We start from the raw sequence: 23,838 nt of genomic DNA on the forward strand, positions 1-23,838 counted from the left end.
AGAAAGCATTCCCATAATTTTACCAGAAATCTAACACATGAAACAATAAGTCAACACAACATTAGTGTCATACATCTGAAATGAGATTTTGATTTGTTAGTCTCCCACACATTACTTACATTACTATAGATCAAGTGAAGAAGAAGACATTTGGCACCTAAGTTCTGAAATAACCAACAGCCAGGAGCAGGCCTGCATTTATACTCAGAGCTCTCAGGCCTATGTTTTCCTCAGAAGACAGGATGCCTGATATTTAAATACATGGCCAAGTTTTACAGACCACTTGTGAGGAGCACCTATGTGCACCAAGCCTTTACAATGACAATAGCACTGTGACATGCCAGTCCTGTAGGAGAGGGGAGAGCGACAGGTCAGAGGGTTCATTTAACATTGGTAAAATGACTAAGGCTTGAATGGACTATGGGTAAGAAGTGATTTCTAGCAGGAATGTTAACATTCCTCCATTACAAGTGATGAGATCCCACAGAACAAAACCCACAACCCTTTACAGGGCCATGGAATCTAGGCTTCACCGTTTCTACAACCTAAACAACTTCCACTTCCCAACCAACCATAACCCTAGCTGTCATGAACACCACCCTGTGTGCTGAGGACGCCATGCTCATTACCCAAGCACCCCTTCTTCTTGCAAGAGTGGCCCATAGTCACATGTCACACCTCAGCATCCCTCCACTTAGTCCCACCCCAATGTCCCCGCACTATCTCACCATCCCTTTTATTTCCTCATAGCTCTGATAAACTTGCGACATTATTTTATAACTTTTCCCACGTTCATTTTCTTTCTTTTCCGACTGAAAAGATTCACAGCCCCCTCCCCAAAACATACCTACTCCAGTTATATTATCCAGCACCAAATGTCTACATACAAGTGTACACTTGATGAAGAAATAAACTGTTTGCACTAACCCGACTACTGTAATTACAGCAGACAAAAATAAACAAGTCTATTATATTTGTTCAGTCTCACCTGTGGCCATGACAAATACCACAACTGAAAGCTAATTGGGGGAGAAGAGGTTCTTTCTGGCTTATGCTCACTCAGGGAAGTTGGGTCAGGAACTCAAGCAGGAACTTAAGCAGGGCCTTGAAGCAAAAACCAAGAAAAAACTACTTGTTGGCTTGCTTGTGCACCCATGCTTAGCTTTGTTATAAAGCTAAGGACTGGGAATAGAGAGATGGCTCAGCATGTAAGTGCACTAACTGTTCTAAAGGTCCCAGGTTTGAGTCTCAACACATAGATGGCAGCTCGTAACTATCTGTAACTCCAGTTCCAAGGGATCCAGCACCCTCTTCTGTTCTCTCTGGGCACCAGACACTAAAATGGCAGACAAATGTGTGTGTGTGTGTGTGTGTGTGTGTGTGTGTGTGTGTGTGTGTGTGTGTGTGTGCATCTATACACATACATGCATGCATACATGCATACATACATGCATACATTATACACACATATAAAATGAAATAAAATAAAGATTTCCTTCTCAGAAGGCTGTGTCCAGTTGAAAGTTAAAACTAACTAGAACAATATTCAACTTGTATCTTTGACACATCACTATTGACCTTACAATGAGATTCATTGTATGCTGGGGTAAGGAAGCCTAAAGGCCGAGGGGATTAAACATGCCCTACCACACATGTTCATTTTCCTGGAAATACTTGGGTTTATAAAGTTTTCCCCAAAAGGGCTTATGTGTTGAAGGCTTGGTCCCCAGGTGATGGATCCAATCATGAAGAGATATAACTAGACCATGAAGGCTCCAGCCTAATCAGCTGACTTATCCACCAGTATTATCATGTAATGGTATTATTAGGTGATGATAAGAATATTGAGAGGTAGGGTAACTTGGAGAAAACTGAGTACCTAAGATTGTGTCTTTGGAAGTGATACCTTGGTCCCTGACCCCTTCCTGTCTTTCTACTTCCAGCCCAACATAAAATAAGTAACTTTGCTCTTACAGCCTTTTCCCATGATGCTCTAACACCCCATGGCCCAGAAATGACAGAGGCAGCTAACTATGGAATGAAAGTTCTAAAACCCTTGAGCTAAAGCAAATCTCTCCTCCTTTTAAATTATCTCAATGAAAAGTCTTCTGCCTCAAGTCCTACTGTGTTAGAGCTAGGCCCAGTCTGCTATTGTGATAAGTTAACAAATTATCTTAAACTCACTCATTTAAAAGACAAACATAATTCCTTTCCTATGAACAGCAGTTATGTAAAGAATGAGACCATGCATATAAACCAACAATAAGCAAAATTTAAAAATAATACTATCTCATTCGTTCTCCCATACCTCTCCCTAAGCATTTCCATTAGGAGGACTGAGCAGTGTACATGGCCTATCCCGTCTTCTGCACCAGAGCCAAGGCTTTCACTGTACTGTTGTCACGCTGTCCAGTTTTGAAATTGTTTCTCCATTGCTCAAAGCTTCACATCCAAAATACTCCAACACCCATGACTTCAGAGATTAAGGAAAGAGAAAGTTCTGGGCTTTGCTTTTATCGTGGGGTTCATCTGTCTTGTGGTCTACAGTGCCATGAACTGAATCCAGGGCCAAGGAGGAGGGGAGGAGCAACAACAACTTCCAGATACGACGTGCAGCTGTACAGGCTGCCTACTGAGGAAAGCCTCCTCTGTTCTTCAGACACTGACTACAGACCTATATTCCAGTAAACATGTAGAATACACTCATAGCTGAACATTTATTGATCTATAATCAGGCTCAGCAGTGAACAGAACAAGAAGTGCACCCAAGGGACTGTTAGATCTTCCAGTCTGTATATCCAAAGCGTTTCTTCCCAGCCCAGAGAAAGGGTGATCTCAGAGTTTTAATAATTCAAGAGCACAGGAGACATACACATGAAGTGACGGCATACAGAGGCAGCCAGGGACCTGAGAAGAGGGAGACAACAAATGGAAGGCCATCCCAGAGGAAGTAGACGCTGGCCATGCAGAACACGTAGAAGGCAAGGCAAGTTGCGTTGGACTTAGGTTTGAAAAGCAAACACACTTTAGATTATCAACGTCCTTTTCATGTACTTATCAAGCAGAGGAACTAACCAATGTAGAAAACTTTTCAAATCGTCAAAAACTAAATACTGGAACTGAATCTCAGATTACCATGAGAGAACATTGACTTCCCAGTTCTCAGGCCAACAAATCAAGAAAGTACAACAGGGAATCTACATCTGAGTAACCACAGAAATAAAAGGCAGGCATCCAAAATCCGGGGAGCCTTTAACATGGATGGATTCTCTGATCCTCACACACTGACCTGATTGTGCTAACAGAATGAGATCTGGATTAATGGATGTTCACAGCAAGTCTCCAATGCAAACATTAGTCCAAGCTCCTTCTGCAGCTAGAAAAACCAGGGCATGGACATTAAGAAAGTTAGAGCTGAGCCCTCAGCCTAGAAATAAAAAGAGTTTAGCCAGAGGTCAAATTTTCATGAGGTTGCTAACAAGGGAGAGCTGGGTGGAAATCTGGCAGAAACCTACCAGTTCATCGGTTATACCTTCTAGAGGTACACATTCCTCTGTAGCAAGTACATAAGGGAAAGGACCTTTCAAACTCCTATGCTGAGATGGGGCTGTGGGAGAGCCAATCTATGTTATTAGGAAAATCTATTTCATTAGTGGCAAGCATTTTTCTGAAACAATTTATTTACATCTCCAATGGTCTGAGTCCAGCAACCTCCATTTGCTCCTCCCATTCCTCTGGTACACTTTCAGTATCGCGCTGCTGAAACCATAACGTGGAATGATTTTGCAAGCATGGTTTCACGACCATGGTCTTACACTGACAACTACAGAAGTCCAATTCTACTTTACAGCTTCTTCCTACACCCCGCTCAAGGCCACATTCACAGGGCTCAATGTATCCTTAATGCTCTTCCTCATGTACCCACATCTCAGATATCATCAAGTCCCATGAGCTCTACTTCCAAAACACATCCCAACAGTCCTCTCCTGTATGACTTCAATCATCCAAGCCAGCTTCTTGCTCATGGAAGACACAACAGTCCAGCCCAACGGTCTTCCTTCTTCACCACTCAATAGAAGAAGGAAGGGCTCAATTCACAATGGCTACCTGGAGTTACCCTGGACTTCGGTCACTCTAAGTCCCATATCCCAGGAAATGCTTATTGAGCAATTGGATTCACTAGGGCCAGTGCTTGGGTTGCATGAACCTCCATCCCCAATCCATTTCCCCTTCCTGGATCCATACTCTGCCCTGCAATGCTACAGTTCCAAACTCTCATGGGAATGTCTGGTCCTTTGAATCTGAGTTTCACCAAAGGATAACATGAAGACACTTGGAAAATACTCCTGCCTGGGCTTGTTTGTTCACACTATGGCCATGTCTCTACAAAGGGCACACTCTGGCAAGGCTGCAGCACAAGGAGGATGAATGGCCAACAAGGCGGGTTTGGTCCTACAGCATAGCTTAGAAGGTCAACTGAAGCCGCCTACCACTACCAATGAGTGGGCATTTACGCAAGAACAAATGGAGTCCTCTAACCGAGAGGGTCTTATCAAAACACCATAGGCAGCTCTCTGTCTCTCTCACAATAGAATTTAACTACTTCTACAAACCCTCACAGGCTCTGTGCTTCCCACTCTCAGACCCCACCCGTACTGTTCCTCTCAAACCTCTCCTGTCAGTGTTCTCCTTTCTCAAACTGGTAACATTGTTTTTCCTGTTCGGGACTGCAGCCTCCCCCATCCCTCTACTCTATTTGAGTCAAATATCACCTGCTTCCTTCATCCAAGTCATCTTTTACTTTAGCCTAGAAATCCCCTTCCCAGGGAAACCAGCCTCAACTCCTTACTCAGTCCTATTGACTTTATGTAAATTTTATTACTATCTTAGCCCTTCCTAAAATCTATAAGCATTTGCTCATTTGATTAAATTTTATATACTAAACTCATACATTCAAAAATCCTTCCTCAAGCAAAGTGAGATACCAATACCTGTAATCCGAGGAGTCCACAGGCTAAAGCAGAGCAGTTATGAATTTGAGGCATGGGCTAGATAGCAAGACTTTATCTCAAAACCAAAACAACAGTAACAAACCTTCTGAATGAAGTTAGAGATACCAAACCTAAGGGTTAGACAATTTCTCACCCTGGTTATCTTCTGATCTGAAGTCTAAAGATTTTCATAACTAAAAATAGAAGCGAAAGTAAAAAAGGTAATAAACGGATAACTTTTATCAATCATTACATTTTAAAGTTCTCAGGGGATCAATAAGAAAATGTTAGCGGGATATAATACTATAACAACCACAAATAAGTGGACCACATTTTTTATTTGAATTCCTCTTTCCGAATGAAATAGCACTGCCTTATCAGACTGCACCACCAGAAACCCCCACCGGGAAGTCAAAGGCGCTAAAGTCAAAGGCGCTAAGCATGAAAAGTGTGTGTCTTGGTGGAGGAGTGCAAGCCTTGGGTTGCAAAGTCTGAACAGAAACAATGAGAGCCCTGCTCTCTGACTCTGTCCTGGCTATATGGAAAACTTAAGCTCACTGCCATTTTTAGGTACTTCATTGCTCAAAACAGACCCCTCTAAGTTCTAACTGCCATGAAGTGGAAAACCCCTGCACCAAGACACATGTGTTTCTATACTGGAGAACACCTCTGTGACACGAGAAACAAAGACCCAGCTCTGTGGCCAGCTAAGGGTGATACTTGCAGTTGTCATGGCAGGAGGCAGAAGAAACCAGGACCCCTGAAAATGCTGACTGAAAATCAACCAGAAAGGGAGGTCTAAGGCATCAGGCAGGCCTCCAACAGTGAGGAGGGACCATGTGGGAACCCCTCAAGTCTGTGATGTTCTTAGGGGAGAAGAAAGCACAAAGAGACCGATTTGAGTTCCAGTGAAGGTACACAGCCTAATGGGCACAATACTGCATCCCAGGGACTACAGTGTCCTGTCTTCCTCCCACATTTCTGAGTAGCTCCTCCATGCCTGGCTCTCTTCAGCAAAGATGTTTGTCAAAGATGATGACACACATCCTCAAGACGTCTCCTAAAGAGTCCATAAGGCCAAATCTGGGGCTATTCCTAGTTCCTCAAGAGGCTGAGGCAGGAAGATCACAAACTGAAGGTCAGCCTAGTAACACCGAGAATTTGCTACAGTTTGTTTCTAATGTAAGAAGGCCAGAGATAGATTTATGGTAGAAGACTTGCTTAGAGTGCTGGGGCCCTGTGTTCAAGGCCCACTATCAAAAGAGAAAATTCAATCTTCAGTGAGAAAACGCAAGCAAAGCACTTGAGTTCTCCAAACATTAGTGCCACGTGAGGCAGTGGCTCACACCTTTAATCCGAGACAAAGGAGACAAAGGCAAGTGGATCTCGGAGTGTGAGGCCAGCATGGCCTCTAGAGTGAGTTCCACTAACAGGTTACACAGAGAAACTCTGCCTCAAAAATGAAGAAAAACAAAACAAAGACAAAAACAAAATTCTCCAAGCATGTCAGGATTATATATTTGTGTCAATGAAAGCCTCGACCTTGTCAAATTGTGCTCTGCTTAAAGAGGTTAAAAACAACATAGAAGCAAAACAAGGCATGCTTGTCTAAGACGTCAGGAGCATAGATACAAATACCAGTCTTGAGAAAACCACTTCATTCAGTCAATGTGCAGTTGTTCTTTACCAAGCAACAAGCTTTACACACAAATGGCAAACCCAGCAGTTATAACATCTTTGCTCAAAGCAAGTATTAATCTTGTGCCAATTATTTTGAGAGATCATTTTCCTGAGACTCAACAGGAAGGGGAGAAATGCCAATGTCTCTACTTTAAGGACAAACAGAACAAAGGTTGCTCATTAAACATATTCAACTCGATGAAAAACCAAGAGAGAAACCATCTTCACCTGTTTCAGGAGGCTTCCCTGATCAGCAGTCACAGAGGGGCAGTCACCCCTTTCTGGCATGCCTTTATTCTCCCTGTAACCCTGTGGGCTCTACAACGGTGCCTCTGTTAGGTGATGACTGTCTCAGAAAGTTCCACACTCTCCATCATTCTTACAACCTCAGCAGCCAACTCACTGTGGGACCTCAGGAGCTGTTCAATGAATTAAGAACCAGGGAAGGCATGAGTCTTCCCATCTTTTTCTTATTATCCTATCTTAAAACAAAAATTGGCAGAGATGGAGATCTAATAGCTAATATCAGTAGTCTCTCTCAAGTGCACATACACGCAAGCACACTTCCCACCCTCAACTTCCCCCCCCCTTTCAGGAGCAGGGGAATTGGCGATTTAAAAGAAAATTACTCGGAATGAGCATATTTGGGGCACATTTCAAGTGAAATATGCACACATCCAAGATGCCCAGCTGAAAGCACAGCTTATAAATGTAAGAAGAATAAAAAGCCACTGTAGACCAGGGCCTGTGTTGATGTGACCTGACCGAGCTCAGGAAGAAGAGGCTGTTTTCACCTAACGAGCTGGTTTTTTCTAAGCAGGCTCAACTGATCTAACAACTGATACAAGGCTGTTGTGTGGCATCTGATGTGAGGACCACCCTGAGGAGACTCTGGAGAAAAGCCTGCCAAGGCTAGATCATTGCCCCTAGAGATGACAATACCTTAGTTTTGCCTTCCCCATTAAACAAAGGTTAAGAACATACCTGAGTGCATAAAATAGAGGAATCACACACCACAGCTTTCACTGCTGATGGAAGGCTCTGTGCTTGCTTTGCTCTTTAATTAAAGTTTCCATTCAGTAATTACCTTTGGAACTTCCACCACAGTCAAGGTATCTGCAATACAAGGTGTACCACTGCAGAAGCCAGGAAGCAGAGGTAAGAGGATCACAAGTTTGAGGTCTTGCCTCAAAGTCAAAGGATGAGGAATACAGAGATGAGAGGAATGGTCTCGGCACTGAAACAAAGCAAGCCTTCAACTCTCCACCCAGGCCCAGACTCAATCCCATTATGTTAATCTTCTTCAACTCTCATTTAAACCTTTAAACCAATGGGTTACTCTTCAAAGCTATCATGTTCCTTCCTGAGAAGACTTCCTAGCTGAGTGTGGTGTAATCTCAGCACTCAGGAATTAGAGATGGGAGAGTAACAGAGTCAAGGCCAACCAGAGACCAATGGAGAAACTGTCTCAAAAGAGAAATCAGGGCAAACCAGGGTCATGCTCGAGGTGTAAAGAAGTCACATTGCCCCATCTCCCCAGGCAGTGTCAGCTATGGATTCTATCTCCTGGAATAGGCCTTAAGGCAGATTAGTGTCAGGCTACCCTGACCACTGCACAAGCAGATCAACCAACAGGGGTGGAGCTGGGCTGATGTTTACATTTCTCCTGTGGTAGCATCAGGTCACCTTCCCAGGCCTATAGAGGTGAAGGATTAATGTAGGCACCAGCTCAACTTCTCCATGTTCAGTGGGTTGTGGGAGGTGTTACCTTCAGTAACGGGGCCTTGCTATCGGTTTGGGGAGAGCAACTTGGAGTCTTGGCAATAGCCTGGGCTGTTTAGGGGGTTCCCATGAGATCCTTTTCAACAATTCGAGCTAATGTAACCCAATCTTCATACCAGAGGCTTCATTTGGTAAAAAGACATGTCCAGTCTCTTCATTATTGGGTGACTTCATCGAGATCCTATTTCATCTTTTCTGTAGTGTGTGTGTGTGTGTGTGTGTGTGTGTGTGTGTGTGGCCAAAAGCTTCTATCGTATTAGCTTGATCCCCACTTGATCCTCCCTTTCCAGTTTCCCTCATCCATCCATAACTATCTATCTCCTTTCTAGGGATATCTGTGTGTCACCTCCCCCCAAGTTCCTTACTGAATTTCATGATTTTGTTTTTTTTTAAACAGCTGAGTAATAGAATATTGTGTAAATGGACCACATTTTCTTTATCTATTCATCCGCTGAGAGACATCTAGGTTGCTTAAATTTTCTAGCTACTATAAACAGAGCAGCAAAGAACATGGCTTAGCAAGTGTCTCTGTGGGTGACCAAGCATCTGAGACTAAATAAACAGCCCAGGGACCTAAGGGAAAAACCAAATACTACCATTGTTTAAAAAAAATATAGCAATAAAATGAGTCCTAATGACATTGTGCTAGATTCATAGATCAGTGCCTTGTTTAGCCATCATTAGAGAAGTTTCCTCCTCCAACAGATGGGAGAAAACATAGAGACCCACAGTCAGATAACATGCAGAGTGAAAGACCTCAAAACACTCAAGCCCTAAACAGAGAATCTCCATCAGATCCCTCCCCTCAGGGCCCAGGGAACCCTGCACAAGAGGAGATGTAAAGAGTATAAGAGCCAGAGGGCATGGAGGACACCAAGGAAATGAGACCCTCTAAATCACGGGATCAATGAACACACAAACTCACAGACAGGGAGGCTCCATGAACAGGGTCTACGTGGGTCAGCATCATATGGGGTCCTAGAGCTGAAAGGAGAAGTGAGCACATGCCCCGGTCCCCTAACCAAGGAGCTAACTGATAACCACTTGCAAAGGAAAATTTAGTTTCCTTCAAGGGACTCTCACTAGGTGTCTTAGTCAATGTTCTGCCGTCCTGAAGAGACACCATGACCACACGGCAACACGCATAAAGAACATATTTAACTGGAGCTGGCTTACAATTTGGAGCTTTAGTCCATTGTGGCAATGCATCTGCAGACAGTGTCCTAGAGAGACAGCTGTGAGCATTCCACATCTGGATTGGCGAGCAGCAGGAGGAGAGAGGGACATTGGGCCTGGCTTGAACTTCTGAAACCTCAAAGCCTGCCCACAGTGACAAACTTCCTTCAACAAAGCCATACCCACTCCAACAAAGACCACAATACCTAAGCCATCCACTCCCTGGTGATCAAGCATTCAATCTATAAGTCTATGGGAGCAATTCTGATTCAAACTACCACACCAAGAAAAAAAAATTCTCTTAAGGGTAGGCAGCATGCACAGCAGTAAATGGGCAACAGAAAACAAATTCAATGGCATCTTGGACGGTTGTGAAAGGTCTGTTCCTTTTTATGCTTTTTATTCTATCTTATTTTTTATTTTTAATTTTACTTTATTGATATATTGGGATTTTTCCATACTTTTATCCCTGAGGTCCTCTGCATATATAAGGTCCAGTTTTGTGGGGTTTTTATAGGACTTCTAAGTGTGTTGAGTCTCTGTGTCTGTATCTGTTTCATGTTTTTTTTTCTTGGGCTCTTTCCTTCAGGTTTATTATTTTTTTGTCCTATTCTGATGTGGTAGTTTTATCTTATTATACTTTATTACTATTCCTAGAAGCCTGCTTGTTTTCTTATGAGAGACAGAAAGTGATGGATCTCGATGGAAGGAGAGGTGGGAGGAACTGGGAGGAATAAACAGAGGGAAAACTGTAATCAAAATATATTACATGAGAAAAATAAACATTTTCAATAAAAAGGAGGGAAGAAAAAGAAAAGTATTGCACCGTAGAGGAAAACCGTGGACAAGGATGACAAGAGCCCAGCTGTGGATACACAGCGAACATGGAAAGGAGCAAAGGGGTGATTGTTTGGGAAAGGCACCCCCGTCACACTGTGCAACCCTGTCCTGTATGCCAACAGTGACTGTACACTGCGTCCACAGAAGGGGGAAAGGGAGTCTGAGCAAGAGTGTCCTAAAGGAATCTGGATGTTTTACATGCGTGTGACGCTGGTGGAGATGTGACTGATACGGAAAATATGTATGCACTTCTTTGCCTGCCGCACATAGCAGCTGAAGACACTGAGAAGCTCCAATTTTGCATATCAAATACTTCTAGTGCTATTTCGCCGGTAGCTACACCCCATCTGTTTCCTTTTCCTCACACAGAAGTAACTACTACATTCACTCAAAAGGCTAAAGAGAAAAGAAAAATTCCAATACTGGGTTCACATTTAATTTGAGAGAAATAACAGGCTCCCAAAAGCCTTCGTTTATTCTACACTGAATGAAGACAAGAATACATAATTGAGGCTGGCTGTTTGCACATCAATTTTCACTGGAAGGTAGACAAAGCAGCATCATTCCTTTAAAGCATCTAATTTATTTCCTGAGTTTTATATTTCGTAGATAACCTAGAAAATGCAAGTGGAGAGTTACGTTATTTATGAGCGTGTTAAACACTGTCAGTGTCTATATAACCACCTTGGAGAATGGCACGGCACCTTAAAAGCATAATTCTTTGGGTAATATTTATTCTGTTGCAATGTGGTCTTCATTTTCATTTTCATTCTTTTCACTTTTTTCTTTAAAAATTATATAGCTTTGGACTTCATATACCACTGTCTTCCTAGAAAATACCAACTAGCAAAATATGAGTAATAATATATTCAATATCAAGTCATCTGAGAATGTAAATAAATCGAGTGTAACACTTAGATGTTATCACAAAAGCGCTGAGGAATTTTCTTTTTTATATGCTATTGGTATTGCTAATAGCTATTTGATTCTTCTGATGAAAGCTCAAAACATGGGTTTTGTTCAGTCTGAAGAAGAAAAAAGAACTTGGTGAGTCTCTCATCTATAAGGTACGCACTTGGCTTTCCCTCCTCCTAAGTCGGAATCATCCTTTAAGTACATAGTATTAGTCATAGCTAATAGTCAAGCAAACTGTACAATGAAAATAACCAGCGAAGTAGAGGGGGATGAGCACCCTGATGATGTGGCCCATTATCACATTCAGCCTCGAATCAAAGAGCCCGACACTCTCTCACAAGTTTATACTGCGACAAAGAGGTAAAGGTCTTCCAATAAGCCTGATGGCTTACAGCTAGATGCCCAGAGTCTACATGGTGAATGGAGGCTACAGCTGCAAGATGTCCTCTGATCACCACAGAAATGCTATGGCGCGTGCGCGTGCGCGCGCGCACACACACACACACACACACACACACACACACACACAAATGCAATAGGAGGAGGAGGGGAAAGGGAAGAAAGGAGAAAGAGAAGGGGGAGTGGAAAAAGAAAAAATTAAGTCTAAATACTGGGCCAGCTATGGTGGTACACACCCTTTAATCCCAGCACTCAGGAGGCAGAGAAAGGCAGATATTTGTGAACTCTATGCTAGCCTGGTCTACAGAGCCGAGAGCCAGCCAGTCTCAGGCAGTGGAATCAGGTGAGGTGAGGCAGGTAGTGCAAGCAAGTGCAAGCAAGTCTCTCCTGGCAGTGCTCCATGCCTTTCCTCTCTCTGAGGGGCTGCCACAGCAAGTCTGCCAGGCCATCTCTGGATGCCACTAGGTGAAGATGGCACAGTGGAAAGATAAGGGAGTATAAGTTGCTGGGGTAGAATAAGAACTGTGGGATGATGTCACAGGTGAGGCAGGTACAAGATAGAAGGAGGCCTGTCATGGACAAGAAGGAAAGATGGGCGGGAGAAAAGTTTAAAGGAAGAGGAGGAGACTGGAATGGAAAGGAGGAAGAGACAAGAGGGAGAGGTAGAGAAGCCTTGGTAGGACAATATGGCAGGTGACGTTAGGATTCCACGCTGTACCTTTATAGGTTGTTCAATTGGGCCAAAGGTTATTGTGTTGTGTGTTCTTTCATGTAGCGGTTTAAGTGTCAGAAAGTGTGGGGCCGCTGGTCTGGGCCGCCACAGAGTTGGGATGTGTGTTTCTGGCATGGAACCCTGCCTTGAGAACTAGGTAGGTAGAGAGATTGCTGCCAGGCCCAGAGAAAGGCAGTGTGATACAGGATGGAGAAGAGTGGGTGAGACGCTTTGCTGATTGAGACTTAGATATCCAGCTGATATCTTGGGGCACTGCAGTGCCGGACCGAGAGAGGGTAAAAGACAGCTTTTTATGTATTATACTTTTACAACAACAAAGAACACCACCTGGGGATTTTCTGCAAGAATCACTCACTTATCCTGAGCTAAACTGGGCAGCACATGTGCAAACAAATCCTCTACCGATATGCCAACACTACAAAAGAATCACAGCAAGAAATAGCATCATCAACATGGACATTATGTGATAATAAAAATAATATTTTTAAGAAAAAATGATTTAAGTGATAATCATATTATAATGCAGAATTTTAAAAATATTCACTGTTTTCCAAATTTATAAGCAAACTTATTACATTGCAACTACACTGTTTAAGGATGTAGATATAGTCAAATAATGAAGGGAAGAGTAAATTAACAGGAAAATGTGAAAGAAAATGTTAATGTTAATTCAGGCTCCCTTTGGATAATAGAATAAAGATTTTTAGTTTCCTTTTTAAAAGATTTTTAGTTTTGTTGTTGTTCTTTACTTTTCTGTGTTTTCCAAGATTAAAACATCTTAAAAATTATTAAAGGTTTGTGTGTTTAAAGTTTCTTTTTAAAAGTCCTAACATCCACAGAAAGGTCCTCAACACTAGGTCCTGTGTCATTTACTCCAAGCACGTTTTCTGCTTTTTCAACTGCATAAGACACCATGAACACTCAAGAGTACAGTCCATAAAGGAACTAAGTCAGAACAGAGCAAATAATGTATAGCAAGGTTCTGGAAGATGAGGCCTGGGAGGTGAGGCTCTGTGGAACATGCTTTCCTGTGCACTGTCAATGAGGGAGTTTAAAACAAGTTAATACCTCACTCCACTAAAGGCACACCAATGCAAGAGACACATCTGATACATCTCCTTTGGTTTAACTGAAGATTACATGAAACGATCAAGTCACATTTGACAGGACATGGTAAGGGCCAGAAGGCTGGATCTCTGTGCTTTCTAATGCTGCACTCTTGCACTACCAAACTGAAGTTCAGGTTTTCAAAGCAGGCTCACGTTATGTCTAAGGAGACTCCCAAGAAGCTCCACGTGCAGTCCCCTGAGCCTGCCTCCCAGAGCCTGCCTTGATCTGGCCCTGACTCTACTGTTCTCCTGCTGCTTCTGCTCAGGGACACAAGGCAGTTACTGAAAGGATAACCCTGTCCTGAGGTATTCCAAGGAGAGGCCCATTTATATTTGAAGAACCAGAAAAAAGAGAAAAAATGCTTTAAGAGAACGATTTCATTGTTAAAATACAAATGATGAGAAACGTCATTAAAGGCTTGATGAATAGAATTATTTCCATGAATACACATGGGCCAACAATTAACCTCAACTAGGTATTCTCAGGGCTCGTGCACATAAAGCTTGTGCACAGGGTGATAATTTCCTGCGGCCCAACAATGGCTACAGTGAACCTCCATGTCTGGTACCTATGCTGAGTACTTTTCATCTGGACGAGTCAGGGTTACTAGCAGCAATCAAGAAGTAAACGCTGTGTGCTGTGGATGTAGGTCCATAATTGCAAGACTGGCCTCGCATTTATCAGAGCCCAGGTTCAAGCCTGAGCTACACAGAGGGGCAGAGGAAAGGCGGAGAGACAAAAGAAAAGGTGCTCCAGATAGAATAATCACACTCCCACACACAAACAAACAACACAACACAACACAAACAAAACACAGCATTAGGAAGCTCATGTAATCACCAAGGTCAGAGAATCAGGATCAGAAATGGTAAAAGCACCAAGGGGGCCACCAACAGCCAGAAAGGCTCATAGCAGAGGAACCTTCATTCTGGTACCAGCACTGACATTTCTGGAAAGAAGACCCCCTTCAACTTCAGTGGAACACACAGGCCAGGGGACTCAAATTGTATCTTTGCATTGCTGATCCCAGAGACACAAAATAATGGAGGGTGATAGGCTGCTAAAATGAATACTGACTTCAGAGATCAAAGCTATCCTTGACTGTCACTGTAAGACAAAGCCATCCTCTCAATACAAAGGAAGATCTCAACCACATTCCGCCATATGGCAAAGCCTCAACAGTCCAGGATCAACAGGAGCTGTCACTCAGTGTCAGTGGATAGCAGCTCCCTTAAGACAGGAAGTGCAATTCCTTAACGGTGTGAGTAATTTGCTAGGCTTCAGGATGTAATTACCTAACAGAGTTAAGTTCTTATTCTGATGAATGGAAACATGCTGTAGCTGAAAGCAACCCAAGCCGGCCAATTCCAATAAGAGCTCCCATCTGCATTTTAGGATGGATGTCGTTAACTCACAGAAGATTAATTTCTCCATTTAATTCTCCTTCCTGATTTAAAAAAAAAAAACTGGAGGTTTTCATATATACTTTTTCCTACTTAATAAAATGTTGGGAGTTCCAGTCAATGTGAAGAAAATAAGTAACAAATTGTAGAGCTTCTGAAGAGTGGAAGTAGCAGGGCAGGATGCCTCGTCGGCTTATATCGCGGCACTTCCGACTTACACAGACGGTCCTCGGGGTATCTTAGAACTGAAAGGCGGTGTACACATCAGTCCTGTGCATGGTGGGCGTGCTCTCACAATCCGTGAATCCATGGTTCATATAGAGTGAAAGCATGCAGCAATAACCCTTATTAAGGCTCCTAGAGGTGTTTAGTGTGCATGCGTGGGAGCGTGTGTGCGTGGGTGCGTGCGTGCGTGCATGCGCACACGCACCAATGGTAAGGGCAGAGATACATGCAGAAGTCAGACAACACGGGGCAGATGGTTCTTTAGTTCTAACATTGTTCCAGGAATCAAACTCAGGTGATGAGTTACGGATGTAGTGGTAGCCACTGAACCATCTCTCCAGCCCAGCCCTTCTGCCTTTGAAGCACACTTAGATGCTCTTATAAGCTGCTGCATAAGGGAGAACGGCCCATGTGGTAAAATCTTAATTTACCAAGCCAAACTTTAATTCTCTCAGTTAGACATAAACCTGTTTCCAATCAAGTCAATGAGGATCTTATTGAATATCTTACAATTATAAATTGTATTTCAGAAACAATAGCTTTACAGTAACCATTTTAACAAATGTTCAAGTTTAACAGGCTTCTCACAACTAGACAGCAAAATGGTCTCTTGCCCAGAGAGATACAACAAAATGACTCATTAATTCCACAAATTACAGGTTATATAAACTGCACCTAAGAACCTTCCATATCAAGTTTTATACAATCTTCTAATTTTATTAATATGCACTTTCCCTTCTTAAACACGCTGACCCACACAAACCCTCTGCCTAGAATATCACCAAGAGTCAGCAAAGAGGAAAATGCATGAAGGGCAGTATTAAATCTAATAGAGCTGGGTGCAAATCCCTTCCCTGTTGATTATTAGCTTGACAATGTTGACGAGTTTTTTAACCTGACATTGCCTGCTTCCTTGTCAATAAAGTAAAAATGCTAAACTAATTAATGATAAGACTTGGTAACTGACTAAGTACAAAAGAGCTTACGGAATACATGGAGCAATAAGAAAGTCTGGGAGCTGAGGGGTAACATACTCTGTTTGGTCCAGGAGGGTTACTCACACGGCTGATTCACACATGACCGGGAATGTGGGTTCCAATACCATGAAAGAAGAGATGTGGGGGGAGGGGTATACAGAGATTACACTGGAACAAAGGCATGCCCAATATCAAAGCACATTTTCAAAAACGTTCGTAATACATCACTTTACTTCAAAATGTCCATTGTAGCTACAATGTAAAAAAATATCACCCATAGGCTCTTGTTTCGCTACTAAGCCTGCAATTGTTGCGGCCATTTTGGAAAGCTGTCAATCTTGTGGAGGCAAAACCTGAGAAGACAAAGCAGACCTCTTGAGGTTTTATAGCCCAGCCTCCCATATCTATATCGGAGGTCTCAGCACAGTCAGGAAGTGTAGCATAGTCTAGCAACATATTTGGTAAAAGTGAGCCTGTGGCTCCTGTCAATCTGGCAGTGTCGAGAACATGGACACTGTGGAGTTCTGCCAGATTCGTTGTCTTGGCTCTCTGTAGGCAATCGCAGTGACAATGACACACGCACTTCCTTTCTTATTTACTATCAGTCTGTTTCATTTTAAACCTACAATTCTAGCATCTCCTTTCAAATGTTATCAATTTCCTCTCAGAACAACAGAATTCAACACCAGAAACCATACGGTCCCTCGCTCTAGGGAGACTCCTCTCTGAGGAGGAACCTGCCCGCTCCCTTGCTCTGGCTCACTCACTGAGTGAGCTGCTGCCTCAACGCTAGGGCCCTGCCTCTGCCTTGAAAAGGCAGGGTAAGGAAAAGCAAAAGACCAACTTTACTTCTGTGTTCTTTTTAAATCCCTAAAACAAAGTCACCCCTTCTTGGACAAGTCTAGTAAATCACCTTTCACCGCTCTGTCCACACACATCACTGAGCATGGTAGGGGCTCTGCCAAGACTAGCAAGATAAAACTGAGCCCCGAGGCTGTTGGCACATTCTAATCCTTCTAGTGTCCAGAACCACACTGCCCCACAAAGCAACTACTGACACAGGGTCTGCTGAACATCTGACCTGAGACTGTGTGAAATGAATGTGCTATCGTGTAAGCTAAACACAGGATCTGTGACAGTTCAGTCTGTGGACATCTCATTTGTTAGAATACTCACCAGCATGATGCACAGGGCGCAGGGCTTGAGTCCTGGACCACGTGAGCCAGAGATGATGCTACATGCCTATAATCCTACCACTCTGGAGGCAGACAGGAACAAGTCCAAGGATATCCTCAGCAACAGAATTACTTTAAGGCCAGCCTGGGCTACATACACTATCTTAAACAAACACAAAACAAAACCAAAATGCTAAACTAATGAACAAAAAACAAGGAAAAGAAAGAAAAGAAAAAGAAGAAAAATACTAATAACTTACCAGTCTCATGATAAAAATGATACTAACTGGGTATATTAGATATAATGTATTATCAAAATTAATATTACCTATTACTTTTTTCTTTTCAAAGACTACTATAGAATTTAAATATACTGTGTGGTTTCCATTTTATTCATACTAAATAATTTAATCCAAGTAGCAATAGGAGAATCTTTACCACATCACACAGAACCGTCACTGGAAAGAGGAGAGCAGGACCTGATTCTCCCCCACCCAGGGCTGGAGTACAGCTGTCATCATCACCACAAGGAGTGAGAGCCTGAAGACAGTGACGGGCGGGAAACAGCTCTGCTCTATAGCTAGAGAACCAGAGATGCAGAGAGGAGAAGGACTCCATACGCAATTAGAACTGGATTAAAACTAAACGCTGCTCTTGGCCAGGCTCCACCAGCGCATATCTGTGATGTCAGCACTCATGGACTACACAACATGGCCTACCCCTTGTCCTCTTCCAATCACTCATCCCAGTTTTTCAGGGGTTTCTAGAAGGAAGCTACTCTCATGTCTAATCTACCAGCACTATTTCTTCCCACAACTAAGCCATAGCTAATAGAAGAAGCCACCAAGAAATCATGAGAGAAATTTCCAGAAGGTGACCCCATGTGCTGCTATCTCAAGAGAAAAAAATCAAGTTTTCCTAAGTTAAGTGTTCTGCTTTTGCAATTCAAAATTCCCATCCTGGTAAGATAACCCAGGTAAGATAGCCCAGGTAAGATAAAGGAACAGAAATGGGAGCCCTGTCCTGTCTTCAGTGGTGGAAGTTCCGCCCCCTGAAACAACTCACTCAGTCGCTTGGCTGCTTCCTGAGCCTCCTTAGCAGTGCTGGCGACAAAGAACCTCTGCACTCTCACTCCGTGCTCTGACATGAGCTTCTTGCTCTGGTATTCCTGCAGGTTCAGCCATCTCCTGGGGGTTAAGTGACCTGCCTAGGGAGAGAAGAGAGAACACTTAATAACGAGAAGAAGAGCACCGTCTTACCAGTCCTATCCACCAGCCAGGAGCAACATGCAGCTTAAAGAGACAATCTAAATAAATCTGACATGATGCTTTTTTAATCAAAAATGTCAAAAAAAAAGTACAGAGACAGAGAGACAGAGACAGACAGAGAGAGAGAGAGAGAGAGAGAGAGAGAGAGAGAGAGAGAGAGAACAACGAGAGAAGGGTTGGGGAGAGGGGCATGGTAATAGAAGAGAGACTGGGCTGGAAAGATGAGGAAAATCACTGGGAGAGGGAGGGGCAAGAGAAGGTAATAAGGAGTAAAAGATTAAAATACATTATATACATAAATAAAATGTCACAATGTGATCCCACATTACATTTTCATACTATTAAGTACCTACCTAAGAAAACTATAACACATGCAAGTCTGGGTATTAACATACCTTTAAGTGAAAATCTTTCATTTTGGGATGATAATGGTCCCTCCTAGAGCCAAAGACCCCTGCAATGAACAAAACCCCTACCCCAGCATAGAAGCCCCTTCCGAGGTGCTGATCAGCATGGATCAAGAGGCTGCAAACACTGGAGGCTCTTGCTCTAGCTATTGCCCTTGGTTGGCCCTAGAAGGGGAGTAAATAAATGCCCACTGCTGGAGACACCATGCACTTCAGATACAAAGCCTGGAACCTCCGAGCTGGAACTGACCTGAGTGCCTCCTCCTGAGGGTAGCTTTCATGGTACCACAAGAAATCATGAAGTGCTCCAGAGGAAGAAAGCAAACAGTCTTCCCTGGCTATGGCACCTATGAACCACAACGTGACAAGATAATCCTAAGGGCAGTAGCGGCACACAGACTTTGGCAGTAACCAACAGTCCTCTAATTATAGGTGAGACTTGCTCAACAAGAGGGAAATTATGTTTAGTGCTAGAAACCTCGTCAACTGTCCAGGGCTAGTGACATCATAGACCCTGGACGAGAATCTCCAACCAACACCTTATAAAGCAGCACAACTCCTGACTACATTCTAAACATTTATTCTTAGGACCAGAGAGAAGTGTCGTCCTCATCCCTCATCAAGGAAACTTCTCTTTGTGAGCAGACCTCTCCAAAAAAACACAACCAATCAAAATGAGCTGTGAAGCCCAGTCCCAATGGATTCATTTACAAAACAACTCCCTCACCTTAGGTTTCAGAGTCAGTGCAGAAGAAAGCCAAAAACACATTCTCTGAGGATCAGGGAATTTGCTAAGATATCCTGTCTCCTAGCAATGTCAGAAGCTACACCCAAAAACTCTCAGCAACAGGACCTCCTAAGCAAAAGCTGGACAAGAATAGCCACAACAGACATGCTAATGTGGGCGGGAGAAAGCCTAAGAGACCTACACAAAGAACTACTGGCAGTTAAGGAATGCTGAGCTCTGGAGAAACAGTCTTCTGCAGATAAGAGCACCAATTGGATAGCGGATACCCAACAGTCAGTCCTGAAAACATATATACAAGTAACATTATACAGAGTAAGCAGGTTGTCTTTACGAATATATATATATATGTATGTGTATATATATATATATATATATATATATATCAGCAATATTAATGGAAGAAGCAACCATGAATTAGAAACAGAGCAGGGAGTGTTTATGGAAGGATTTGGAGAGAGGAAAAGGAAGGGAAAATGATGTAATTGTGTTATCTCAAAAAACAAATAAATGACATTTAACTGTCATAGCGAGACTCTTATAGATGTTAATTTTAACCCTCAAGATGGTAAAACCAGAGTAAGTCCAATAGCTTAGGTACAGAAAGACATCTGGTAAATGTCTGGTTTTAGCATTGTTCTAGAATTGTGTCAGATGCCCACATCAGAGGAAGCAGTCAGGCGAAGGATCATGGGACTGTACTGGGTGTTTCATTTCATTTTCACTGTAGCTTTCTGTGAGCTGGTTAAGTTCGTGCAGATCAGAAGTTATTCTGGAGAAACCAGCTCTGCCTCCCTCCCTCACAGGCACAAACAGGGAAAGCTCATTGCTGTGTCTTAACAACTAATATAAACCATTAACCAGACTCAGGAAGTCGTTCGAGAAATATTAACAACTCTAAGAGGTCATGGAGCCGCAGACTAATTCACTGCTTTCTTTTGCTTTTAAAAGATTTTTCTAAATGTGTATTATGTGAGCTTGTGCGAGTGTGAGTTTCTGTGGACCAAATGTGTGCCGGTGCCTGTGAGAGTCAAGGGTGTCAGCCACTGGGACTGAAGTGACAGCCAGGTGTTTGTGAACCATGTGATATGGACGCCGGGGACTGAACTCAGGTCACCTGCCAGAGCCGTGCATGCTCTTAATGGCTGAGCACTCTTCCCAGCTCCCAAGTCTCTCCTTAATTTTAGTTTCTAATGGAGTCTAGGTAGGTGTTTTGAAGGATGAGATCTCGCTCATATACCAATACTGAGCACAGTTACTTGAGAGTCCTCATTACTGCACTACCATTCAGCGGCAGTCGGATATTATGCAATCTTGCTTAAGATTCCAATATAAGTGGGTTTTTTTCCAAAATGCACTATGAATTACTTTTTAATTTATGTCAAAAGAACATAAAGAACAAGATGACAACCAGTAAATTACTTTTGTATTTTATCCAGTAATATCAACAGCATATCCTACCAAAACTATAAATCTCATTTTCAATGAAAAAGGAATACATTTAGTTATGTTTACACCCATGAGTCATAATGTAAAGGAACTTACAAGAGATGATTATCCATTAACACAAATTAAATGTTTAATCATAGCTGGATTTCAAAGCTGGCAGAGTGAAAAATAACCTCATGTCCAAACCCTAGCTTCTACCGTGGTCTCCACGAATGTCCAAGGCAGCGTCAGACTGAGCACACTGCTGAGGCCTAAGGGCTGTGCACGGGAGTTTCAATCACTTTCAGAATCTCTAAAGTGTCCTTAAAATATCATCTCCTGTAACTGCCAAACGAGGAGGCATTCATGAACTCTCTCAAACAGGGGGTCCACTGAGGCTCACAGGTATGTCCAACCTCAGACTGCTGACTGCGTGTACCCCAGAATTGCTATGAATATGCTCCAATACATTTGTGGAACACGGTGTGGCACTGCAATGTCAAAAGGTTGGACACCCCTGATAGATCCTTACAGAAAGATGAGCTTCTACTCAAGGGTAGCGTGCTCTAAACACACTTTCTGACATCCTTAGGAGAATATCTTACTTGTCAGATAGAAAATACCAAAAACAACTCAGTGAGATGGGCAAAGGAATAAACCCCACCTTTTGTTCCCAATACAAAGAATGTTCCAGTTCCAGAAACTGCCTACCTCTAAACTAGAAAGGCAATAAACTTGAAATAAACATAATTCACATACACTTATAAAGTATTCAAGCTTTGACATGATCAAGCCTAAAAATAGCTCCTCCCACCCATCTATATACGTTAATATATATTGTATATTAATATAATTATTTTTATATTACTTACAATGTTAATATTGAAATTGATTATAATTCTTCTTTAAAAACTGAATAATAATTGGATAAAATCCAATGCAGGACAAACAATGCTCACACCATCTACTTTTTAGTACTTTATAATCTTACTTCTGACTTCCTAAGTCTTAATGAAACATTAGTAACTTAACACAAATTTGACAAATGAACACACTCAAAGCCTTAATAGTCTGTTGCATTCCACACAAGATTCCACGAAAAACATGAGTGTAAGGTATTTAGTAAAAGCCATCTAAAGAAAAAAAAACATTAAATGTTACACACATGTCATTATCAGGGACTGCTTTTAAAAGGCAAATGGGAAGAATCAATAGATTAGGCCTATGTTGACATACCAATTTAAAGCCATTAACCAAAGAAGAAAAAGTACAGTTTGAAAAGCACATTTGAGAGAAACTAAAAACAGCTACCGCGTGGTCACGGTCAATTCCTTTTCATTAGACTACTGGCCGTATTAATTTCAGATATGTTAATGCAATCTGCTGCAAACTAATTGCAATTGATCCAGAGACCAGCATCAAAGACATATAATACATATTGACTGCTTCTACATTGACCCAAATGAATGCCAGCTTAAAGTCGCTTGCTCTTAAATTGAAAACCAAGACACTGAGACTTGCAAGGCCTGTGTTAAGGCCCTGTCTATTACTCCACAAAGTAACCCTCTTACAGGAGCATCAGATGACTGTGCTCAACCAAAGACTTGGAAGGGCAGGGTCCATGACTACATCTCAACATCTCTAAGTCATCTCCACTTCTTAACAACTGGTGCTGGGCTGAGTTGGTAGCGCAGTTGGCGAAATGTTTGTTGTACAAGCATGAAGACCTGAGTTCAGTCCCACAGCTCAGGAGAAGCTGCAAGGTAGCATGTGCTTAATAATTCCAGAGGTGAAAACAGGCAGAAACCCGGGTGCTGATCATCCAGCCTAGCCTACTTGGCAAGTTCCACGTCAATGAGAAAGCCTGTCTAAAATACATAAATAAAATAAGGCTTATGGGACCTACAGAACAACATCTGAGGTTGTCCTGTGGACTACACATGCATGTCCCCCGCCCAGACAGACACTAGCACATGCTCACACATGCATGCACATTCACATACCCACCAACACACACATAACATACATGGGTCATGCATGTATGCAGATATGTATTCATGTGTGTGAGATCCTTCTGCTAAGTCCATTGAAAGAACCACTTAGTCTCCTACATTCTTAGAAGTAACCAGTACTGGACATTTCTAATAATTTTTCTGTGCACTGACTCACTACAGGGGACCATTTGATCTTGTGCTGAGGAACTGTCTGGCATTTTCTCTCACCTTTTGAGCTTCCAAGGTTCAAAAGGTTTTCTGGGATCTATCTTCCTCCTTGATAAACAGAAACCTTGAGGAAGGGAAGTGACTTGCCCAGGATCATGTACAGAACCAGAGGTAGGCTAAAATCTGGACTAATTCTTATTTTCTGTCCTTTCTGTACATGAACTTTTGACAAACAGACTACCTTAAGAACCTGCTCCATTCCCCAACCAGCTGGAATTCGCAGACCCCAGTGCATCTTCCTTGGGACTTGTACAGTGGCCTTCCCACTACTCTATCCCTTTCTGCTTTTCTTTGACAGAATGTTTATGCTGAGAGGGGAAGAGGAAACACTGCTGAAAAGAAAAGTAACACACAGAGATTTC

General features: G+C 42.6%; 1 protein-coding gene across 1 annotated transcript in view; it reads right to left on the reverse strand.

Annotated features, from left to right (window-relative positions):
• Positions 1 to 23,838, reverse strand: part of Suclg2 (succinate-CoA ligase GDP-forming subunit beta) — a 270,105-nt gene that overhangs the window by 193,449 nt on the left and 52,818 nt on the right. Inside the window, 1 exon segment of the mRNA NM_001100750.1 lies at positions 18,472 to 18,613. Within this exon segment, the coding sequence (NP_001094220.1) occupies positions 18,472 to 18,613 (142 nt within the window).

Source organism: Rattus norvegicus, chromosome 4, assembly GCF_036323735.1.
Source record: "Rattus norvegicus strain BN/NHsdMcwi chromosome 4, GRCr8, whole genome shotgun sequence".
In the NCBI taxonomy this organism is placed as follows: domain Eukaryota; kingdom Metazoa; phylum Chordata; class Mammalia; order Rodentia; family Muridae; genus Rattus; species Rattus norvegicus.